Source organism: Medicago sativa, chromosome 8 (assembly GCF_051527215.1).
Source record: "Medicago sativa cultivar Bolivia chromosome 8, Bolivia_mono, whole genome shotgun sequence".
Classification (NCBI taxonomy): domain Eukaryota; kingdom Viridiplantae; phylum Streptophyta; class Magnoliopsida; order Fabales; family Fabaceae; genus Medicago; species Medicago sativa.
Window position 1 is genome coordinate 93,737,971 of NC_140756.1, and position 24,747 is coordinate 93,762,717.

Consider the following 24,747-nt stretch of genomic DNA (forward strand, 5'->3'; position numbering starts at 1 on the left):
TTCTTATACATTATTTTCGGTGTGCCAGAGTATCGAACCTAGGACACTAAGGTTGAAGAATAGATTTTCAACCAAGTGATTATAGGATAAACAGCTCCTAAAACATTGTTTTAGTCGATGCTTCAAAAAGAATTTGCGGCAAAGTTTCTTCATTTTGACTTTTGCAATACTTCCTACTTCAGGTTATGTTGAATTTCTTGAAGAAGTTTGAAGCAAAGCTTGGCATTAAGATTAGTTGTTCGCAAGAAACTGAACCATTAGGAACTGCAGGCCTCTGGCTCTAGCTAGGGATAAGCTGATAGATGACTCCAGGCCCGGCCTTGGCATGTGCAAGGTGAGCTACGGTGCCGGGCCTCGTAATCGTAGGAGCCTAAAAAAAATATATAGCACTCAAAAGTGTTAGGTATATAAAATAAAATATAAAAAAAATCAATAGATATATTGGAATGGTTTAGTAGTAAAATAGAATCCACTTGAGTCATTGGTCTTGAGGTTCAATCCCTAGCATTTGTGTGAATTTGAACTAAATATAAAAGTCTCAATTACATACATAACTACTAGGCCATTACAATTTAAAATGCATTTCAAAGTTATTTATGAATGTAGAAAACTACTATATATCTTGAATTTTTTGTCATCTATTTTCATTAACAAGCACGTCTTTAGTAAAAATAATTGCTAATTTTAATTTCGGTGGCTAATATTCATTATACGAGTGTTATTTTCAATTTCAATAGAAGATTAATTTTTAAAAAAAATTGTGCTTTTTTTTATTAGGGGCCTATTTTTACTATGAGAGCCGAGCCTCCAGTTTTATAGGGACGGCCCCTGGATGACTCTGGAGAGCCATTTTTTGTTCTCAACAGTGATGTTATCTGTGAGTATCCACTTAAACAAATGATTGAATTCCACAAATCCCATGGAGGGGAGGCATCCATAATGGTAACAAAGGTAAAGAAGTTAAAGAAAATATTTTCAAATATGCGAGACTATATATTGTATATATAATATACTAGTTTGATCATCCAATTATATAATATTTCATCTACTTGTGCAGGTTGATGAGCCATCAAAATATGGTGTGGTTGTGATGGAGGAAACAACAGGGCAGGTTGAGAAATTTGTTGAAAAACCTAAATTGTTTGTTGGTAACAAAATCAATGCTGGAATTTACCTATTGAACCCCTCTGTTTTGGATCGGATTGAACTGAGGCCCACTTCTATCGAAAAAGAAATTTTTCCAAAGATTGCTTCAGAGAAAAAGCTATATGCAGTGCTCCTGCCTGGATTCTGGATGGACATTGGACAACCTAGGGACTATATCACTGGCTTGAGGCTTTACCTGGACTCACTGAGGAACAGCTCTTCTTCTAAGTTGGCCAGTGGCTCTAACATTGTGGGGAATGTCATTGTGGATCAAACAGCAAAAATCGGTGAGGGATGTCTCATTGGACCTGATGTCGCTATCGGTCCTGACTGCAGTGTTGAGCCTGGTGTGAGGCTCTCGCGCTGCACAGTCATGCAAGGAGTCCGGATTAAGAAACATGCCTGCATATCCCACAGTATTATTGGGTGGCATTCCTCTATTGGGCAATGGGCTCGAGTGGAGGATATGACTATCCTTGGAGAAGATGTCCATGTATGTGATGAGATTTACAGCAATGGTGGTGTGGTTTTGCCCCACAAGGAGATTAAGTCGAATATTCTGAAGCCAGAGATTGTCATGTAAGGTCAATGTTGCTTGGCATGTGGTGAGGAGGTAGTAATTTATTGAGTGGTGAGAAAATATGTTTATTTTCATTTCATATTTTCTTCTTCCCATTACCTTTCTCTCTGCAGTGTACAAGTCAGTTTTTGGATTAGATTGAGTGATGACAGTACAATGTTGAAAGATCATAATCTTTGTATAAATTTTGGTCTTATGTGCAAAAGTTGTGTAATTTTAATTTATGTATAGAAATACATTATCAATTAGTTTGTTCTATCAAATCTTTACAATTCATTAATTGAGCAATTAATCTAATTTAATTCATGAATGGTTGTTTTATACGCGATGATCGATCTTTCCGGCCTTTTGGTGTTGTGACGGGTGCTGATGTTGCTATTGATCACAAGACTGGCTTGAGTAGGGGTTTTGGCTTTGTTATTTGAGTTTTTTTATTGCCCCCCCTTTTCTTCTTTGAATATTTGTAGCATTAATCTGAGTTCTGGACCATTTGTTTACTGTACCTATGTGTTTATGTTAAATGACAGTTTACTCTTTCGAAGAAATGTGTGAGAAGATGCGTGATATGAAACTGAGTTTTTGTTTTTTTTACCTCAATTCTGTGTTGCTTGCTACTTCACTAAGACTTGACTTTTTCTTGAATGGAAAACATTAGTACATGATCATTAAGGATGGTTTGATTCGCAAAACACTAATCAGTGATACATTATAATATAGGATAAGACAAATTATATAGGATAGACAGTAGAGAGACAGTCTTTTGAGTTGAGGTGATAAGAGTTCATGTTTTTGTCCGGTCTTTTTCTACCTCTTTTTTGATTTCATGACCGTTTCTAAATCAAACGGGGTATAAAAAGGTTATGTCCAACTCTATGTTGTTTTTAGCAAATCAAACATACTCTAATATTATGCTGATGAAAGTGTGATGAAACTTTTGATCACTTTAAGAGTTCACTCCATTGCACATCCACACTCATTCAACTTAAGAGACATGTATATTTGTTTCACCAAAAGCCCAGTGTTGGCAGAACCAATCAATACAGAACTTATCGAACCAGTAACTTCAGTTCAAAGGTAGACCTCACGTACATATAGACCCAACAAAACCATGACTAGATGAACCAAATAAAGAACAATCAAATTTGGAATATTGATGACCCTGTAACTTGAAAGGTTTGTTGCACTTCAAATTAGGAAAGAAGCCATATGAAAAGATGAAATAGTGAACAAAGAAAATTGATTACCATAATAAGAATCTTATTAGTGATGATGGGACAAAGACCTACATAGCAAGTATTAGCCAACCCTGCTCTTGAATCACACCATACACCATTCTGATCATGAGAACTTCAACAATGACAATCCAAAAGGATCAAAACTGCCAAGAAACTTTTGAAGATGATAGACTGATAGGTCGCAACTTTTCCTACTACCCGATGCTAACGTACACCAAAAATGAAGTACCAAAATTAGACAAACACAACAACTTCACGAGAAGCAGTATAGAAAATGGACTGCTAAGTAGAAAACTACTAAGCACTAATGTTCAAATGCATAGCTTTTTAATTTAACATGTGCAGGTAGAGAACCTAATTATGATTTTCCATTACTAGAAACAAATACTCGATAAGGCTAGAGCTAATTTAGTTTGTACAGCTATCACGTGTCTTTCAACTTTAATGCTTAAAAGACAAACTCAAACTCTCAATTTATTGAGAATCCGCGTCGAAGTTCCAGGAGCAATGGTTAGAAGTAACAAAAGAAATTCCCAGCTTGTCGTTGCGAGTACCTAATGTAGTTTATTTCTATTATTCATTGAACTTTGTATGGTTGAAGTTATTAATGGCTCATATCCTGCCAAGTATATTGTCCAACATTTCAAATATCTCAAAGGATTTTGGCTGTGAAATATCTCTAGAAAAAAATTCATTAAGTTCACTATCAACTTCAGTTGAGCTACATCCTAAGACTTTCTGAATATTTGAATAATTCATCCTCCGTCTATAAGGTTCATCAATAACCCTGTCCTGTCCAATTATAGTGACCCTATCAGGCACCACATTAATTTATGAGTTGCTCCAACATCACCAAAGCGAGGCATACTCATGAATAATGGTGTTCCAAGAAACCAAGTCTCATTGATGCATATTGTTGAACATTTGGTGTGTCATTTTAATACCCCTAACTGCTTTACTTGGAGATAAACTAAATAAAGTTTTATGTATACATATGCCTGTTAAATTTATGCATCCACTATGTATGAATATATATGTGCATACCTGTAAGTTCCTATGGCAAAAAAAATTCAAAGTTGATGTATCAATGTGAAAAACAGCTGCAAACCATGGCACCACTATTCTATGATCAATATGATTTGAAAAGAAACATGCACAAAGGGTCACTTTCAAATCATATTCAAAACTACACCCCAATAATGCGCTTAGATGTGCATCATGAGCTGTGAAAACTTTAAATAACTAGTCGTTTGATGCTGGCAAAATTGTCATCGCCAATTAGCTAGATTTTTACATAGAATTCAAGCGTGTGAATGATTAATCTCATATCGTTTATAAATAAGTTAAATGAATGATATATAACACATGTGACCTAAATAAGTTGAATGAAATAACACATGCTAGCAAAATTGTCATTGCCAACTAGCTAGTTTTGTATCGAGAGTTCAAGCCAGCGTGTGAATGATTAATCTCATATCGACTATAAATAAGTTCAAAATTGTCATTGCCAATTAGCTAGGTTTTTTTATAGAGAGTTCAAACGTGTGAATGATTAATCTCATATTGACTATAAATAAGTTAAATGAATGATATATAACCTATGAAGCCCGGATACTCCAAAATGGTGCCGTACCCGTGTCGGATACGTATCGGATACCGATACTCCGCGGATACTCCGGATACCGTATCCCAGAAGTATCGGAATTAATTATTTTAATTTAAAATATATATTTTGTCGGATACTTAAAAGATACTCGACGGATACACACAGATACTTATAAGATACTTCACACAGACGTATCCAAAAAAAATGAAGTGTATAAAAATGAGATTGTGTTGTGAAAATTTAAGATACGAATCACTATAATTACTTTTCAATTAACAAATTAAATATTATGATTTTGGTGGATGAAAGTAACGAGAGAGGGGAGATTTAATCAATCAACATTAAACAAACTTTGTTTTGAGTTCTTTTATTGATACATTTGTTGATATACTAACATATGAATGAAAATAGAATATGATTTATACAAAAACTTTACATTTTTTATTTTGATCATATGTATTTTTTTTTTTTTGTAAATTGTAACTTTTATGATTATATAGTATGAGTAATCAATGTTTTTTTTTAAGTATTTTACAAGCTTATAAATTTTAATATAAATATTTTGTTAACGTATCTTAGCCGTATCGTATCCTAAATTTTAAAAATTTTGCGTATTCACGTACCCGTATCGTATCGTACCCGTATCGCACTACGTATCCGGGCTTCATAGTATATAACACATGTGACTATATAGATTTTTTGTTAAAAATTAAAAATGCTATTTTATAACAAATAAAATTGAAATTACTTAACCTCTTTTGAATTTCTAAAAAAATCTCTTTTGAAAAAGTAGCCAAGTACCTTTTTCTTTATTGGGCATAGCGAAGTACTAGGGACTGTTCTAGATAACTCAATGTGTACATACATATAGACATATACATCCATTCATGCAAAAACATGTTTATAACTAACTTAATGTCCAATGAAAACATAAATACTACACTCTCCGGTCACTAATATAAGCAAAAATCCACTTTTTAGATACATTCAATTAATGATGTATGTGACATATAATAAAGACTACATATAAAAAAGTGAATTTGTACTACAGTAGAATTTTTAGTGCACGCCTGGCCTATGTCTGAGTCCAATAAAAATCACAATCAGTCAACACGTGTTTCAAATTTGAAACACTTAGTAGACAAAATAATAGCAAAAATAAAGGTATGCTGCATAAAAGAAAGTACATAACATCCAATCCAATTGCATTAGTGGTATCTGCAGCTTTCATTTTTGCATGCCATTCACATCCAAACACTTAGGACAAAGAACATGCATAGATAGTAAGATAGAGAGAGGAAAGAATGTTGGTATGTTTGTCTTTGTCCTATATAGTTGTTGGATCAAAGGATTTTCACTTGCCAAGGTTATTCCTCCATCCTTCTAATAACCCTTGTATCTTTTGCTTTTTATTTACACTGCCCCCAATTTCCCCTTCCCTAAGTCCCAACAAAAGGAAAAAGTTAAAAAGAATATTAGAAAAAAATAAATAAAATATAAAAGGAAAGGAAAATATAGATTATGTACTTGTATATGATTATATGATTATCTCAGTTGGTATGGACAATGCATAAAATATGCAAGGTCCGGAGTTCAAACCCCGGCCACCACAAAAAAAAAAAAACATGAGAAATAACTTCTATGCATGGGAAGGTAGTTGGCGTTGTAGTGGGTTTTAGTGGGGCGGACCTGTTTCTCTGTTATGCTGTTGGTATTATTTTGGCTGCCTGCTAGTTTTTTTTGCTGGTGTGCGCTGCTGTCCACTCCTTTTGTGCAGCAGTCCGGTTTCCCCCTGTAGGTGTGTCTCGGCTTGTTCATTGGTGAGCAGGGGTATGCTTGGGGTTTTCAAGTATATCTCGGCCTCATCGCTTGATGCCTTTCTATTTTGGAAGTTTTTGGGTTGGTGGTGTCCCGTATATATGCGGCACCTATTTGTATTGTATTCCTTTTTCCGCGAGTTTTTGGCTGCTCCTTGCAGTTTCTCGACGATAATAAATTTGATGTTTCAAAAAAAAAAAAGGTCTTATTAACTTGTGTTCTTAGAACACATGTTAAGAATTTTAAAAGAAGCAATTTTGCATTGATTTGAACACTTTTTACTTTTAAAACATTAAATGTACAATTTGTAAGATAATATTACTATATTGAATTTCTTAACATGTGCCTTTCACCTCTTTGTATAATCAAATTCAAACAACTTTTAAGACAACTTTTACGGAGTTAACTAGATAATTAGTATATATTAGGGGACACATTAACCAATAATATAGTAACATTATTAACTGTGATTACGCCATAACTATCATGTCTTTAACTACATAAATATATGAACACCTAAAATTGTGGTTATTAACGTCTAAATTTAGGGTGGATGAAGTTATGTTGGTGGTTAATGAATTTTAACACTTATTATACCTATTAAACATAATTACTAACAACTTATTTGAATTATGATAACTTTTTTTTTTTTTTTTGAGAGAAAGATGCTTATAGCATTTCATTAATAATAATAGTTTCAATACAATGTGGGATATCATAATAAATAATGGGACTAGCTAAGGATGTGGCTTCTCTTGCCAAAGCATGAGCCGCAGCATTCGCTTGTCGCCTAATGAACTCAACCCGGGAGTTTGTAAAGGAGGTGGAAAAAGTGTCTCGACACGCATCAATTATGTGACCAAACTCTGTAACATCGACCGTGTGAGAATGGAAAGCATCTCGAGCAATTTTTGAATCAAGCTCAAAATCTATGTTATCAAATTGCATATCTTGCATCCATTGAAGAGCATGATACAAACCCAACGCTTCACCTACTGCTACGGGGAAGACATGATCAAATTGCAACACTTTAGCTAGAACAAAAGCTCCGGAATCATCCCGAACACACACGCCGATACCTGTCCTTTTGAAATGTTCCGAAAATGCTGCATCTACATTGCATTTGAGCCTCCCATTACTCGGTGGTGTCCACGACAACTGACTAGTGCCTGCTGGTCTGCTATTATTATGTCTGTAGGTCTGCAGAGGTGTAACAGGTTGCTGCAGCTGCGCACCTGCTTGCTGAACCGAACCTATACGTGGCAGATTGGCTCCGTACCAGTCTTCAATCATGTTTCGAGCCCTGTCAACAACCTGTGCACTATTTTCATCAACATGTTCCCAAATTTTAAGGTTCCTATGCTTCCATAAACTCCAGAAAATAGCAGCAACTCGTTGTTTAATGTTCATAGGCAGCTGCTGTAGCAAATAGAAAATGGTATTGACAGCTGAATCCGATTGCATGGCAGCGTGCTGAACATCATACCGAATTCCGGCTGAATTCCAAACTTGAATAGTAAAGGGACATTCAAACAGTAAATGCTCCAAATCCTCATGAGCAGCACCGCAACTCTCACAGTTTGTCGGACACGAGACCCCTTTGTCTTGCAACCGAACTCTAGTTGGTAAACATCCTCGACACATACGCCATAACAGATTTTTGACCTTCGGTGGTACTTTTAAGCTCCAAATATTCTGCCAATTACCAGGGCGACGCAGATGAGATACATCAATTAGTTCTTCGACACATAACCGATATGCACTCCGCACCGAATAACAACCGTTTCTTTCCGATTTCCAAATGAGCCGGTCATAAATAACTTGATCATACAAAGGCGTATTCAGAATTGCTGCAGCTGTGTCAGTACTAAAAATCTGTTGAATTAGAGGCACATTCCAACTCTTACCATGCTCCGATAATAAACTCTGAACCTTAAAATCACGAACATAAAAGCCTTCAGCTATATTACCATCTATAGACTCGCCATTAGCCAACCAAGGTGCATCAAGAATAGGGATATTTGCACCAGAACCAATGCTCCATCTTGCTCCACCCCCGCACAAGTCATTTGAATTATGATAACTAACCACTTAACAAGTATTCCTCCGGTCTTAAATTTTTTTTTACACAAAACAAACGACATTCATTCAAATTGATAGAGTACATCGATGTAATACAAATTCGCTAAAAACAAAAAGGATGAATCTGTGAACAAACTCACGACATCCATATTAATAGCATAAAATGGCAAAGTACATAAGCCTACAAATATGACTATATTAAAATCTCCAGAATAGTCATGCCTCCGGATCTGCAACGTTGATGACGCCAAAGTCATTGGTTGGATCTGCACTGGATCGAAACTGATCTGACAATCTGAATCGAACAAACACCTGAACAAGGGAAAAGACAAATAACGTCGCACAAAGACGACAGACAAAACAGCGTCGCACTAAGACGACAAAATCACAAAAGAAAAATCTAATTCGATGTGAAAATCACTTATTTAAATAGAAGGGAAGGAGAAAAACGATTTAGATGGGTGATTTGGGGTCAAAAATTGACCCTAAACCACCCCTCTTTGGTGGATGAAGGAGAAGAAATTAGGGTTTCAGCCGACGGCTCACAAAAGAGAGAGGGGGGAGGGAGAGCCTCCGGTCTTAAATATAAGATGAAATTCTTTTTTTAAATTTATTATATAATTAATGTATCTGATCTATAATATAAATTAAAGAAATTATTTACTTAATGAATTAAAAAAAATCTTTTCTTATATTCAACCAAATCCGATGGAGTAATTGTAATTGCGAAAGTTGTGAAATTATACTCACTCCGTTTCAAAATGATTGTCGCTTTAGCTAAAAAAAATTGTTTCAAAATGAATGTCACTTTCAGTTTCCAATGCAATAATAACTTTTTCTTTTCAATTATACCCTCCAATTAATACTCAGCACACTACTTCCAAAGTATTACTTTTAAAACTAACCAATAGTTAATAAGGATAATTTGGTAAAATAATCATTCTCTTTCTTTTAATCATTGCATTTCTTAATATGTGTGTAAACACCTAAAACGACTCTCATTTTGAAATGTAGTAGTTTTTGAGATAACATAACTGTCCAAACAATGCCTACTAGAAAAACTCCACCAACCCCAAAGGTGAAAGAATAGTGGTTTTGGACATTTTGGTAGGGCATTATATGACTAAATATTCCTCCAAACACACCCTTCCATGTGCTAAGTTCCGACATTCCCTTGGATTATTGTGAGAGCCTCTTTCTGCTTTACCAATGCTTTTGCCTCTTTGTACCGAAATAAAAACAGGACAGATATGCTTATGCAATCAATCAACACACAAAGTACTAAATATAATCCGTTAGATTTGCCCAATCAACTTCTTCCTTTTGGACTTTTCACCTAGCTGCCGATTCTCATTCTTTTTTTTAATCATTAAAAATTCCATAGAGAGACTAAATATATTACTCCCTCCGTCCCGGTATATCTGAGCCAGTTTGGTTTTTCACACAGATTAAGAAAAATGTATAAATAAAGGGTAAAGTGGAATATATTGAATTGGAAATGATGAAAGTAGTATTGAAAATTGAAATGACTCAGTTATTTTGGGACACTTTTTTTTAGTAAATGGGTCAGATATTTCGGGACGGAGGGAGTAAATAATTTATCTATATGGCAGTATTACAAAATGTTAACCATACCATGTTATGTTATCACTATAAATACATACGTAAACCAATTCATTCATGGCATGCACATTTGAGTTGAGATCATTAATTCTCCATAGTCTTAAAATGAATAGGAAAATACATGATCCTATTGTGGTTAACTCTTCCATTGTTTTGCTACAAGAGAGGTTTAGACAGTTGCAAAGAGTGAAAGAAATGAGGAAGAAGAGAGAGCTATTAAAAATGCTTGGCAATCATGAAACTAAACATATGAATTCGAGTAGCGGTATGAGTCACGAGCCAATTACAAGGCTGTTTTTCCACCCTGAATTGATCAACATCAATTCATCAGGGTCACCATCACCACCTCATGTTTCTCTTTCACTATGGCCAACATCACAAGGCATGCAAGATGATAACAACAACACTAGAACTAGCACGAGTAGTGATACTGTTGAGACCCTAGTACTCTTCAAGAACTTCTGCTCACAATCAAAACCCCTGCAGGCATCATGGAACAACGTCCATGACTCTGGTGTTGATACTTCTCTTCACCTGTAGCATTGTCTAATCCAGTTTTAGTTGTATAACACTTGATTATAAATTATATGGTGAATATCTATCTATCTATCTATCTATCTATATATGAATCATTCGTGTCTCGTTTTATGGGTTATTGTACGTTATTTTCTTTGATATTCGGTCTAAAATCAAGTTGTGTATTGTTCTTAGTTTGCATTAGTCTTTTATACATCTTATAAATCTGCTAAGTAATCTTTTTTAGTTAAAGGGAATCTGTATATGAAATCCTGTCTAATTGCATTACTATTGGCCGTAAATATACTACCTAAACTCTCGTATCAACGCTCTATTTATAATTGGATGAAATTCGTATAGATTCCACGTGATTTAGAGTGTTCCGGATGAATTTTACCAAGCAAGTTGAATAGAGATTGTGTTACTAGCACTACTTTTATTGGAAAATACCTAAAGAATGTAAATATATATACTACTGGATATGGCTTAGTGAAATTTAAATATGTAGAAGTCAAGAACAGATTTTTTTGAACAAGTATAGTAAACGTAAACCCGGGTTTACAAAAATTTAACAACTAAAGGGTGGTTTTATAGGGCGAGGAAGTGCCTCATATGGTTAAGAATGTACTTAAAAATCGTTTGAAAAATGAAATTATAACCGTTGATGTTGTTCCCCGTAAGTAGAAACTCGTGTATTACCCAAACTCACGGCTAAGACGATGACCCAATCAATATTGGAATGACAAAAAATAAGATAAACAAATATCAGTACCTCAAAACTCATCTGACATCTGCTTTCTCGTTATTGTTGAATTGCTTTGACAAAAAATAAGAAAGAGTGACAAATTTAGTAGTCATCAATTTCAAATATCGGTCCACCATAGACTACATGTGACACTTCCGCACCCTAGCGATTGTGCAACTAAAGATGACTGCAATGCTCAATGAATCCAAATTTTGTTTTTCTGTTTGTCGGTTTGTGTGAAATGAGCTCACAAAGTCCAATCAACCTCAACCATTTCACATTTGCTTAATAATCTTATGATAGTCCTTTCTATATTTTGTTTTGAGGTTATGCTTGTCAACATGTATATATTCATCTTAGGGAGGATGAGGACCATTGGTCCCCAATATTTACGCCCAGGGGCTTACTGGAAAAATAAATGCAGAGTCTGGTCTAGAAAGGGCAAACCCTTTTCAGATATGATATATTATGGGTCTTTTTGAAATAGTTTTTGTTTTCAATTTTTGAAATATACAAGTCATCTTTTCACAATAGTTATCCTTTTGCATGTTTTAGTTTTTTAGTCCCCAAAACTAAAAAATTCAAAACAGTTTCCAAAACTGTAATTTTAAAAATAGTTTAGCAAACAAGTTTTTAGTTTTCAAGTTTTTAAAAACTAAAAAAGAGTTTTTGTAAAGTGTTTCAAACAGACTCTATATCTCTCAACTCTCACAAATCTATGATGGAAACAAAACTCTCACTCAAAGAGGATTGCGAGAACTCTCTCTCATTATCACTCTTGGTTTACTTCTCTTATTTATAGGAGAAGAACGTGACTTCCTACATGAATGAGGATATTTCAAGAGAGATAGTTGATAATTAATTCTTAGATTAACAAGAATGTAGATGTTAAATTTGTAGTCTCAAGATTCAAAGATAACTTCAAGACTTTGAAATGTCAATACCCCTTTTTCATGTATTGAAATGATTGTGATGACCTAACTATAATGTTCCAATCAGGATAAGCCTCTGCTTAATGTTTTTTATGATTGCACACCTAATTATAGCCTTCTCTTTATCCCTTGTGGCAAAGAAAAAACAAGCCATGAAATTTAGATGAAAGAGTTATAAACAAAACAAATAATAGGAATAAACTTTTTCATTTGCAATTCCTGTAGATCGGAAGCAGATTTCCTGCTGTAACAGCATGATGCTGTAAGGCGTGTGAGCCGTCCGATCATAAATAAGCGGTTGAGATCAAACTGTATGAAAACTAGTAGAACAAATCTGAGCCATTGGATCAATGTTTTATGGCTGAGATTTACCACAGCGTGTTGCAGCTACAGCAGGGAATCCAGGTCCGGATCCTTGTACCTTGTGGAAAATTAATCATCTAGATTCCTCTTTGCACGAGGAAATATGCTTAGATCGGACCTGGATTATTTATTTTTGATATATTGTACAATAAAGTATAAACACCAAAATCATAATCTGAATCAAAATAACAATTAAATAAGATAATTTGTTTGACAGAATTTTGTTATCCCTTTAAGTACTAATGTGGAGGTTCTCTGAATTTACTTTTTGTACCATGTGCAATTATCCACACTTATTCGGGGAATTAGTCACTTTAGTCCCTGAATCGGAAGGGATTCGTCACTTTAGTCCCTGAATGCAGATAAATTGCAAAATAGTCCCTGAATGTAGACTTTGTTAGTCAATTTAGTCCCTGAATGCAAACTTCGTTAGTCAATTTAGTCCCTGAATGTAGACTTCGTTAGTCACTTTAGTCCCTGAAATTGACCATGGGACTGTTTTGCAATTTCTCTTCATTCAAGGACTAAAGTGACGAATCATCTCCCATTCAGGGACTAAAGTGACTAATTCCCAACACTTATTCTATCAATTTTTATTAAAAAAAAAAATATCTAAGATACCATATTTGGGATTTCCATATCTAAGATTGGATATAAGAAAAGCATAAAAGCTTAGTATAACAAAATCATGTGATAGGGACATTCTAGATAGCGAAAAAGTTTCAATTAAGCTACCGTGACACTGAAGGAACTGACGTAGGACCAAAATTTGGTGTCCCAGACTTTGGAAAAAATAAAGGGTTAATTATGTTTCTAGTCCCTATAAAATAGCGACCTTGTGAGTTTAGTCCTTATTTAATTTTAATAGCATTTTTAGTCCCTAATTTTGTTTTTCTGCACTGAGTATTAGTCCCTACTCAATTCAAATTTGTTTAATTTATGCTTAAACTCTTAAATTTTTGAACAATTTTTTGCAGACATGTTTAGAACATTACTAAAAGTTCCTCCGCAAAAAATTATCGCAAAATTTGATTTCTACATCCAGATTTTATTACTTTTTATCTTTAACTTTTGTCGTTTTAAAAAATTCATATTTAATTCATTTCATGTCAGAAAATTCTAAATTTTAGTAAACGAACCTTTCATAGTGTTCTAATCTTGTCTTAAAAAAATCGTTCAAAAATTTAAGAGTTTAATGATAATTAATCAAACTTTGTTTTAGCAGGGACTAAAATTATAAGTAAATTTTTTTTTATAGGGACTAAAAATGCTATTAAAATTAAGTAAGGACTAAATTTACAAGGTCGCTATTTTATAGGGACTAGAAACATAATTAACCCAAAAATAAATAGTCTCTATTATAAATTGTGCTTTTTTGTATCTATGACAAACCATATAAAAAGGGCAACACTTATAAGAAAATGTATATTATGTCATTATAAGGAATATAGTTGCAAGGTTAGATATTAGAAGCTCCTGAAGAACCATGAGTTCCTCAATGATCAAAATTTTGATAGCTATGCTCCTTGTGACCCTACCTTTTCAAGCATCAGGTAAAATCAGCATTACCCTCATTTATGTTCTTCCAAGTTTATCACATTCAGCTAGAGAGTTTACTTGGTATTGTTTTAAAATGAGTTAAATTAAAATTATGTTTAATTGTGCAATATGTTATTTGATGATGATGACGTATTATTGGAAAATTTCAGGACAATTCATGGAATGGTGCATAGCTGATGAGCAGACCCCAGATGATGATCTGCAGAGGGCTATGGATTGGGCTTGTCATGTTGGTGGAGCAAATTGTAGCAACATACAAGTGAACCAACCCTGTTACCTTCCAAATACTATGAAGGACCATGCCTCCTATGTCTTCAACAATTACTATCAGAAGTTCAAGCACAAAGGAGGATCTTGCTATTTTAACTCTGCTGCGATAACCAGTGATCTTGATCCAAGTAAATACTCTCTCATAATTCATCTTAAAAGTTATTAATTTCAACGCATTATACTTTATATCTAACAATTAGTAAGACATTGAACACCTCTATAGAACCAATACTTCTCCTCGAAGACGTGTTCAGTGTCCAATACGTGTTAGTGTCACACTCACACGATACCAATACATATAGTAACAGTCAATTAATTTATTTTCTCAATTTTTTATTTGGAGTCGACTTGTCAGCATCACGCCCTTTGTCGGTGTCTGTGTAAGTGTTCATAGATGAATACCATATGGGACACAAAAGCCTTTTGATTTTACTTAAATGACTTTATCAATTGTTTCTCTTTATCTGATTTTGAAACATTATCAGTCCAAATGATATGGTTTTTCTTTGTTTAATTACAGGTCATGGCTCTTGCAAGTTTGAGTATATCCCTTGAATGAAGTTTGGGGTAATTTATTTTTTCAAAGTGAAGACAGTAATGAAGTCAATGAAATGTTCTGTCTGCATCTCTTAAATTGTTGTTGTTTCATATCTTGATATGAAGTAGTATTAGCATGGTGAAATATGACATTGAATTCTTATTTTTCTGCAATTTAAATGGTTGAGAACTCTCCTTTCCCACCCTAAATGCCAACTACATTCTATGGTGTGAACCAGCAATGCCTTATGTCACTTGGATGTTCTTACATTTTTAATGTCTTTACAGAGTTTAATTGGACTCGTGTAAATATTAACTGCCATAATTTGTTTTTGTTTACTCGGGTTTAAAGTGAATAAAGTGTAAAGAGAGAAAATCAAATTTATGATAAAAAATATCTACATTTATTTTTTAGATTAACGGTCAATATCACTTACTTTACCGTGTAAAGTGAGTTGTTCACTTTAGAGGCGTCGAATATGTTGCTAATATAAAATGCTTTTGCACTCTTATTGTTTAGGCTTGATTATAATTTTGATCATCTTATTTTCACACATTTATGAAATTGATCCCTCATTTTAAAATCAAATAGTGTTGGTCCTTCTAATGGTGTGATTCATAATCATATCTTGTTTAGTCTTATCACTCATCCAACATAACACCTCATTTCCTCTACGCTTACTTGATTATCGTGTTGGTTTCTAACTGTCCAACTCATTGCACTATACAATATCGCTGATCTAACTACTGTTCGATAAAATTTATATTTAAAATAAATATAAATTTTAAATATGAGATTTGTTAGAACACACCCACTAGTTTTTATGTGAGACTTTTTAGCAAGTTATAACTAAAAAGTTGATAAATACACCTTGAGGTGTATGTTGCTATAACACACCTTCTAACTAATAAGTGGGTGTATGTTAGCAACTCCTATAAGCATTTGCTAGAATACACCCACTTATTTTTTAGGAGTGTTTTAGCAAGTGATAATTAAAAAGTGGTTAAATGCAAGAATAAAATGATATTAGAAAAAAAGATAAAAATTCCAAATTGTTTAAAAAATTAGCGTAATTTTAATAAAACTCTTGACACTACACCAATTTAAGAATTTCAATTTTTTCAAAAAAAAAAATCATAAGTAATTAATAATTCTATTATATATGTTAGATGAAATAAATAAAGGTATGAAATAGCAAATGTATTTAATTTGATAAAAAAATATATATTTATATTCATATTTTTAAATTTTTAATAGTTATTTTGAAGTTGTATGCTATTAACTTAATTGTTGTGATATTATTTTTATTATTTTTCCTTTTTAGCGACATTAGTTTGTGTTTTTTCTGAAGTACTCTATCAATTCAATTGAATGGATATTTTTTTTAAGTAGATAAATGTTGATCGCGTGTTAAACAAGCAAAAATTGATTATATTAACGACAATAAAGAGTCCTTAATCTGGAATATTTGTCCTCTCAAAAAAAGAAACTGGGATATTTGCAAACAAATAGAGTTTAGCTCATGAAATGCTCAGATTTGATTAATTAAACGAGTCAAATTTAAACCTTATTGACACTGCTTATTTTTTAAAAGATGATTTCAGAGTCAACTTATTTTAATCAAGGACTTTTTTTTTTCTTCCTAGTAGCCTAGTGGCTGGAGCTCACACAATTAAATGTGGAGAAGTGGGTCCGGGGTTCGAACCTCGGCCCCTGCATAAATTGTGCAATGTCCCTACCAACTGAGCTAAGCTCACGGGGACTAATCAAGGACTCTTTATTGTCGTTAATATAATCAATTTTTGCTTGTTAAAAAAAACTTATTTTAATCAAGAAGTTGTGAATATTTTATCTTATGGACTAAAAAAATTAGTTTAGGATTTTTGAATTTACACATTAGTTACGTATTCTTGTGGAATATTAATCAAATACTAAATTGTTAAATTTTAACAACTTAAGAAATATGTGTATAAATGTCAAAAAAATAAAAGAAAAAAGAAAAAGAAGAAGATGAAGAAGTTATAAATGAGATAAATAAGTCAAACACAAACTTTTTTCAGGGGAACTTTACTATTTTTTAATGAGTCCAAATTCATGGTTTGAAATTTTAATTAGGCTCATTTAAATAAATGAGGAAAGTCCAAGGTGTTCATTCTTTTTCCAAGTTAAATTCAATGCGTAAGGGTCTCTTTGATGATCAAAATAAGATAAATTTGATATTATAAACACTATTTTTTGTTGTTGTCTTTATCCACTACTTGACGAGCTAGTACAATGAGATAAATTAACGTTATCTTAATTCATTGTTTGGTGTATCGTAAAATATTATTAAGAAAGACGATAATAGTGATCATTTTGCAACTATCTGAGATTTAAACTCTTGAGATATAAAGTCAAACTTTTAGTGCCCGTTTGGTACGCAAGATTGGATAAAAATAAGATATGATAAAACGTTGGATATGAATAGGATACGATAGTGACAGGATAGACATTTATCCTGTCGTGTGTTTGGTGCACACATGATAAGAAATTTTTATCATAAAAGGCGTGGAGGAGTGAGGGTTTCAACAGTGCATAGGCAAAACATAACAAGCGATACAGGTTTTGTAATCCTATCAGGTTGTTAACTCACCAAAAAACTAAGGATTAAAATAACAAAGGTAGAATATGATAGGATTAGAAATAGGTTAGATTTATCCTTTCATGTTGGTGCACCAAACAACAGATTAAGGCAGGGTATAATATTTTAATCATATCATGTGCACCAAACGGACCATTACGATAAACATTCATCTCATGACAAAATAATAATTATATATATATATATATATATATATATATATATATATATATATATATATTTATATATATTTTCGTCAAGTAGCCTAGTGGCTAGAATCTTATAAGGAATCTTATAAGGTGAATAAGTGGGGGGTCCGGGGTTCGAACCCCGGCCCCTGCATATAACAATGCATTGTCCATGTCAACTGAGCTATGCTCACGGGGACAATGCCAACTGAGCTATGCTCACGGGGACAATAATTATATTTTTTTTTTTGGGTTAAATAAGTAAATAGTCTTCCTAAATATACCAACATTTGATTTTAGTCCCCTAAAATATTTCTTAGGTTTTTGGTCCCTCTAAAATTTTTCATCCATGAAATTAGTCCCCGCTCTACATTGAGTATTACACTATTTTTTTAATAGCAAGGACTAATTTCATAGATGAAAAATTTTGGAGGGACCAAAAACTTAAAGAATATTTTAAGGGGACTAAAATCAAATGTTGGTATATTTAAAGGGACTATTTACTTATTTAAACTTTTTTTTAAGGAAAATAATAATTATATTATTGACAGATTATGGGACTACGGGATATATATAGTTCAAGGTTAGAGACCAGTATTACACCCAAAAAAAACAGGTTAGATACCAGTAGCTCCTGAAGAACAATGACTTCTCCAATGCTCAAAATTCTGATAGCTATTCTCCTTGCGTCCATATCTTTTCAAGCATCTGGTAAAATCAGCATTACCCTAATAAGTTTATCATATTCGGCCAGAGAATTTACATAGCAATATTTTAAAATGAGTCAAATTAAATGAATTTGTTTCATTGTGCTTTATAGGTAGCCACCGTTTTGATTCTAAGTTAACAGTTGATGTCTTCCTCTCTACACGGAACGACTTGTCTGAATTTGGTTCTATTATTTCTTCCTGTCGTTCTTTATTTCGTAATTTGTTCTCTAACTCTAGGGTGGAGTTTGTTAAGCGACAAGCCAACGCGGTGGCTCATACTCTTGCACGAGAGGCCACGCGTTCAGCTATTTCCGCTGTTTATTATGAAATACCCACATGTATTGAACTTATGATCATCAATGAAATGCTATAAGCACATTTCTTTCAAAAAAAAAAAAGGTAGCCACCGTTTTTTGAGTGTAAAAACCATATATTTATTTAATTATTATCTATTAGAAGGCAAAGACTAGTGCAATATCTTATTAGATCGTGATGAGTTATTGGAAAATTTCAGGACAATATATGGAATGGTGCATAGCTGATGGACAGATACCTGACGATGTGCTGCTGAGGGCCATGGATTATGCTTGTCATGTGGATGGAGTAGATTGCAGCAAGATACAAGCGAACCAACCTTGTTACCTTCCAAATACTGTGAAGGATCATGCTTCTCATGTCTTCAACGATTACTATCAGAAGTATAAGCACAAGGGAGGTTCTTGCTTTTTCAACTATGCTGCAATAATCAGTGGTTCTGACCCAAGTAAATAATCTCTCTTCATTCAACTCATCTAAAAAGTTATTGCTTTCAATGTAAAATCTTTTCATTTACTGTAAGACATTGAATACCAAAGGGGACAAAAGTCTCTTTGGTACATGACGTTGTCAATTGTTTCAATTGATTTTGAAAAATCATCAGTGCAAATGATATCTATTCTCTTGGTTTCAATGGCAGGCCATGGATCATGCAAGTTTGAGTATATCCCTTGAATGAAGTTTAGAGTAATATATTTTCTTAAAGTGAAGACAGTAATAAAGTCAATGAAATGTTTCATAGCTAAAAATATGAAAGCATATCATGTCAAAATGACATTGAATTCTTCTTTTTCTACGATTTAAATTTAAATGGTTGAGAAATAATATTCAGCAATGCTAATTGTCAGTTGATTTTCTTACATTTTTAAAGTCTATCGGAGTTTTACTGGATTCGTGTAACTCTCAAGAGTTTTATGCTTTGGTTGAATCCCCTCCCTTAAGGACACTCTCCTCCTCTTTTGAATTTTAAAGATACGCTTTCTCATTTTCTTAATGCCTAGATTCTACATGAGAAAAAATAATAAGTGAAACAAATAAACAGATAGATCAAAGTTCAATCAACCTAAAGTTAAAATCACTCAATTAGTTTAACAATTCGCAAGTGTTCACTTTCATATACTTTTGGCAGAACTCATTTCATATGTTTTTCCAAATGTGTGCTGTATTCTTTTAAAAAAGGAGTGTTAGGCAAATAATATTTTAAGCAATTAGCAGAATTGATAACTTTCATAGATTACACAAATGCAAAGAAATCAGGCCACCAAACTGGATAATATATACTAGTATCAGGTCTTCATTTACTGTATTTGGCATCTAAAATAAAACAGTTATTACTTGTGAAGCTAATACAAAACTTTCCTCAAAATACAAGGAAGATACTTTAAGACTACATTATCAATGGAAAAAAACCGTTCCTAGAACATCTAATAACCATGTAGTTCAGAAATTATGCAGAAACTAATTTAGAAGAACCTCTAGACTCCATCCATGACTTGACTGCTACCTGTGTAGTCAAAAACCAGCCAGCCTTATCGGGAGACTCCCGAAATGGAGCATCGAGTTCCTTCATATGTGATTCAATAACGCCTGCCAAACCTTTATCTGAATACCTGTGTTTCCCATGACCGGTATGGATCCCGAGCAGTGGTGGAAGGTCCTCTCCTGATTCAAAAGCCTTAGACAAGTCATTTATCCAGACATGGAATGCCGTCAGCGAAGCTCCAACTGAGAGACCCCTTAAGATCAAAGACCACTGAGTTTGAGACCTGGATTGTATATCTGTATATATCTCAAGTGTCAACCCAAGATCCAGAAGCACACGTGCTCTGTCCAACAAATCGAGGCTGATACAAAGATCAATTAGAGAATTGCAAAATGCCCTCTTTACTCCATCGGTAATTGAACTGAAGAGTTCCAATGCTTCTTTTCTGAACTCCCCATCACCCTCAAGCCCTTCCACTAAATATCTTACCACAAAACTAAGCTTTGGATTAGCCTTCTCCACACAATCAATTAGCTTACCAAGTTCTTCTTTTGGTGTTTGGGTCATAACATTCAGAAGACAACCACAGAATCGATCATCCGGTTCAATACCCATATCCAAGAGCTGGTTAAATGTTTTCACAACATCATCAGTACGCTTGGCTTTTCCATAGCATTGGACTAGCGAAGTCAGAACAAAAATTGTAGGTTCAAATCCAGATTCAATCATTTCATTCATCATTCTTTCAGCCTCTGAAACTCTCCCACTGCATGAATATATTGTAATCAAGGATGAGAACGTCCAACTGTCAGGACTGCAAGTATCAGAACTTTTCATGTCTTCAAAAATTTCAAACGCTAGGTCAATGTACCCAACATCAGCACACATAGCTAAAAGGGAATTATAGAGATGTGTATTCAAATCCATTCCCTTTTCCTTCATTTCCCTATACACAATAAGAGCGTCTTCACAGTAACGTGCTCTACACAAGGCATGTAATAGAGACGCATAAGTTGCCCGATTCGGCAAAATATCATTACTTATCATCTCTTTATATATAGTCCTGGCCTGCCATGGCCTCTTTGCTCTACCCATGGCATCCAAAAGAGTGTTATAAACAACCAAGTTAGGCTTAACACCAAGAGCCTTCATTTCCTCATAAACATTCAAGCATCCATCATAATTCCCTGCCACCCCATACATCTTAATCAACGTAGAGAACGTCGCAGGCTCAATACGCCATTTCTCAGTCCTAGCACGATCATACAAGTTCAAAGCCATATCAATATCCCCAGCCTTTCCATAAGAATCAATCATAACCGAATACGTAACATCATCGGGTTCACATCCAAACAACGGCATCTTTTCAAACCACTCCACAGCCTTATCAGGCAAATAACAAGACCTAGCACAACTAATTATAGTCGAAAAAGTAACATTATCAGGCGTCACCCCTCTCTGAAGCATTTCACCAAACACCTTCTCTGCACCATCCAAATCCTTACACTTTCTAAACACCTTAAGGGTAACATTGTAAAGAATCACCTCCCTAGTGGGTCTACTCTTCCTTTGAACATACTCAAGAACAAAAGGTGCAACAACAGAATTCTCCATATTATTGATGATAATTACAGCGTCTTGTTCTATAACTTTATCACCTAAACACTTCAAAATTTGAGATACATCATGCTCAGTGGGTTCACATGAATCCAAAGCGTTTGAAAGCTTAACAAGAGAACTATACCTTGCATCATAAGATTTCTTTCCAAGTAGTTTGGCTCTGGGGGATTTGGGATTGACCCAAATGTAACTACTTTTGGAAGAAGTAGAATTGTTAATTGGGTTATCAAATTTTGCGTCTTTTTGGGAATTAGCGTCTTGTGGTTGTTGTTGTGGAATGGATTCTTGAAGGGAAATGTGGAGAAGGGTTTTGGAAGAAGAAGGGGTATGAAAGGAAGATGGGAAGTTTCGAAGTTTGAATTTACGGGAAGAGATGGTAAGTGGGTCGTGGAAAAGAGGGGAAGAGGAAGAACAAAGATGGTAAGACATTTTCTGGAACTCTAAGCTCGCTCTGTGTGATTGATATATTCCTTAACCTTATCTTTGGAAATTCACACAAGTGGGATATGGTTGGGTCGTTTGATTTATTTACTCAACTCCACTTTCCTATCCGCGCTGCCAAACCATAGACTTTAGCTATCAACTACCGACACTCTTCAAATTATATGTTTTGAGATAAATTCTAACTTGGACACAACCCCAAATTAATTTCATTTGGACACACACTCACAAATAGAAATTTTTTAAAAGAGAATGAATTTGAATGATGTGATTAAATAATTTTTCTTTTAATTTATTATATTTGTGTGTGTGTGACCAAATAAATTAGATTTGGGTTTGTGACCATGTAAGAATTGCTCATGTTTTGATCTCCAATATGTCATGTCGTGTTCGACATCGATATATATAATTATACTGAATTATATGATTTTTTTAAATTGTTAACGGTATCAGGCATATCAGTGTCCATGTCATCTCCGATATCTATATATATATATGCTTCGACATGAGTAAATCTAGATGCTAAAATTGTTTGTTATTCCACCAAGTTTTAAACTTGACAAGTGCATGAAATTTTGTGAATAGATAAATCAAACGATATAACTTTTAGATTGATATTCGAACCACGGTCACAATATCCGACTAACATTTTTGTTGGTTAGGACTCGTTGATGAAAATATTTTATATATATTTTTTTATAAATAGATAAAATGATGATAATTATTATAAGCTTACACGTAGAAATAGAGGAGTCAGAATTTGAACCTCTTTCAAATTATATGTAATTCTTTATTAATTTACAAGGGAAGTGGTCTTTATTAATTTTTTGTCAAACTAATTAATGGAGCTATACTACCAATCTCATAGTAAAATTAAATTAGTTTACACCGAATGTACTGTGCACATCTTATTTCTACTATTAATTTACTTTTTTTTTGTCAAACTATTAATTGACTTTAACAAGCTATTATTATTTTTTTTCAAAAGCAAACTAGTAGTTATTTGCACCGTTCCTTCAAAAAAAATAATATTTGCACCGTTAAAAATTTAAAATACGCAGATGTGATATTGTTAATATTAATCTGGCACTCAGCTTTAAAAAAAATAAAATAATAGTTTGCCGCTACCAGAGCTGGACATATAAGGCTCTGTTTGGTAAAAATAATGGATAGCTGATAAGCTAGCTGATAGCTTATAGCTGTTAGCTGATGACTGATGACTTATAGCTGATAAGCTAATTGAAGTGTTTGGTAAAATTAGCGGTTCAATTAGCTGGTGTAAAATGACATAAAAAGACATTCTTATTTATAACAAAATTAGCATCCATTAATATTTAAGTATTTAAAATTTGCTAATTTAAATTATTAATTTAATATATCTTTATTTTATATTTTAGTATTTATTTTCATTTCAGTATACTTTGTAAAAAAATAAATATAATGATAAACTATAACAAAAAAGTAAATTATATAGACGTAAAAAATAACAATAAAACTATTTGTAAAAAAACAATTAAACAAGACGTGAGTCTTTCTGGAAAAAAAAATAAAACTAGATGCGAGCAAGTTTAATATAATGGGCACAGTTTATGTGCAAAGAATTTAACCGAACAAAAAAAAATTACGTCCTTCGAAAAAAATTAACGTAATTATATACAATTAAATGTCCTTAGAAAAATGTAAAATGAAATGTAACAGTAAAAACGAATATTTTTTTTAAAAAAAAAAAAAGATCTTTCATTTGTGAGCATTTAAAACATAGATATTTTATTTAAAACTATAGGGGTAGAATTGGTTTTTAGAGAAAATAGCAAGGGTAAAGATGGAAGAAAAAAATGATAAGTTATAAGCTATAAGCTCAAACGCTACTTGAAATAGCTTCTGAAAAATAGCTTATAAGCTCGTGGTAAAAGATCATTCCCAAACATAGCTTTTTTTGTCAAACGAACTTATAAGTTATAAGCTCATTTAGTGGGCTTACCAAACAGACCCTATTGAATTTGACTTATAAAATCTTTTCAATCCCTCAAAAAAAAAAAAAATTCAAAACTTCAACAAGTTTATTTTTTTTTCTAGATAATGAATTTGACTCGTGAGAGATTATTAAGCTATGAGTAAACAATAACACTTCTGTCCTTTGTAACTCAAAGGTCAACCCAGATTGGTCCCAACTTCAAAATGGTCTCTGTTTCAGTGTTTCTCTGTCCGGATTATTGAGTTTGGATGAGACTCGACCTGAAACTTATAGATTGGGATGACTTAAAAACCATGTCGGATTTTGTATGTCCCTAGTTTAAATGTGGATACTTAATAGACAAAGAATTTAAAAGATTTTTATAAGAAAAATGTCACAAAA

The 24,747-nt window shown here is 33.4% G+C and overlaps 4 protein-coding genes across 4 annotated transcripts; 3 read left to right on the plus strand and 1 right to left on the minus strand.

Annotated features, from left to right (window-relative positions):
• Positions 1-831: 831 nt before the first annotated feature.
• LOC146903532 (mannose-1-phosphate guanylyltransferase 1-like) lies at positions 832-1,971 on the plus strand. The gene is made up of 2 exons (XM_085736108.1): positions 832-951; positions 1,058-1,971. Exons 1-2 carry the CDS (start codon positions 898-900, stop codon positions 1,727-1,729), a joined length of 726 nt encoding a protein of 241 aa, XP_085592234.1. The 5' UTR covers positions 832-897; the 3' UTR covers positions 1,730-1,971.
• Positions 1,972-14,051: 12,080 nt separating this feature from the next.
• Positions 14,052-15,248, plus strand: LOC146903533 (PLASMODESMATA CALLOSE-BINDING PROTEIN 5-like). Its single transcript, XM_085732182.1, has 3 exons — positions 14,052-14,199; positions 14,356-14,604; positions 14,997-15,248. The coding sequence occupies exons 1-3, from the start codon at positions 14,133-14,135 to the stop codon at positions 15,029-15,031; spliced, it is 351 nt and encodes a 116-aa protein (XP_085588308.1). The 5' UTR covers positions 14,052-14,132; the 3' UTR covers positions 15,032-15,248.
• Positions 15,249-18,413: 3,165 nt separating this feature from the next.
• Positions 18,414-19,709, plus strand: LOC146903534 (major pollen allergen Ole e 10-like). The gene is made up of 3 exons (XM_085732183.1): positions 18,414-18,533; positions 19,047-19,295; positions 19,488-19,709. Exons 1-3 carry the CDS (start codon positions 18,467-18,469, stop codon positions 19,520-19,522), a joined length of 351 nt encoding a protein of 116 aa, XP_085588309.1. The 5' UTR covers positions 18,414-18,466; the 3' UTR covers positions 19,523-19,709.
• A 381-nt stretch (positions 19,710-20,090) lies between these two features.
• SVR7 (pentatricopeptide (PPR) repeat-containing protein) lies at positions 20,091-22,558 on the minus strand. Its single transcript, XM_085732181.1, has one exon. The coding sequence runs from the start codon at positions 22,377-22,379 to the stop codon at positions 20,295-20,297; it is 2,085 nt and encodes a 694-aa protein (XP_085588307.1). The 5' UTR covers positions 22,380-22,558; the 3' UTR covers positions 20,091-20,294.
• Between the last annotated feature and the right edge of the window lie 2,189 nt (positions 22,559-24,747).

Coding starts and splice junctions, on each gene's coding strand:
- LOC146903532 (XM_085736108.1), top strand. CDS start 898: ATGATTGAATTCCACAAATCCCATGGAGGGGAGGCATCCATAATGGTA. Junction 952..1,057: donor CATCCATAATGGTAACAAAG/GTAAAGAAGTTA, acceptor CTACTTGTGCAG/GTTGATGAGCCATCAAAATA.
- LOC146903533 (XM_085732182.1), top strand. CDS start 14,133: ATGAGTTCCTCAATGATCAAAATTTTGATAGCTATGCTCCTTGTGACC. Junction 14,200..14,355: donor CCTACCTTTTCAAGCATCAG/GTAAAATCAGCA, acceptor GGAAAATTTCAG/GACAATTCATGGAATGGTGC. Junction 14,605..14,996: donor AACCAGTGATCTTGATCCAA/GTAAATACTCTC, acceptor GTTTAATTACAG/GTCATGGCTCTTGCAAGTTT.
- LOC146903534 (XM_085732183.1), top strand. CDS start 18,467: ATGACTTCTCCAATGCTCAAAATTCTGATAGCTATTCTCCTTGCGTCC. Junction 18,534..19,046: donor CATATCTTTTCAAGCATCTG/GTAAAATCAGCA, acceptor GGAAAATTTCAG/GACAATATATGGAATGGTGC. Junction 19,296..19,487: donor AATCAGTGGTTCTGACCCAA/GTAAATAATCTC, acceptor TTTCAATGGCAG/GCCATGGATCATGCAAGTTT.
- SVR7 (XM_085732181.1), bottom strand. CDS start 22,379: ATGTCTTACCATCTTTGTTCTTCCTCTTCCCCTCTTTTCCACGACCCA.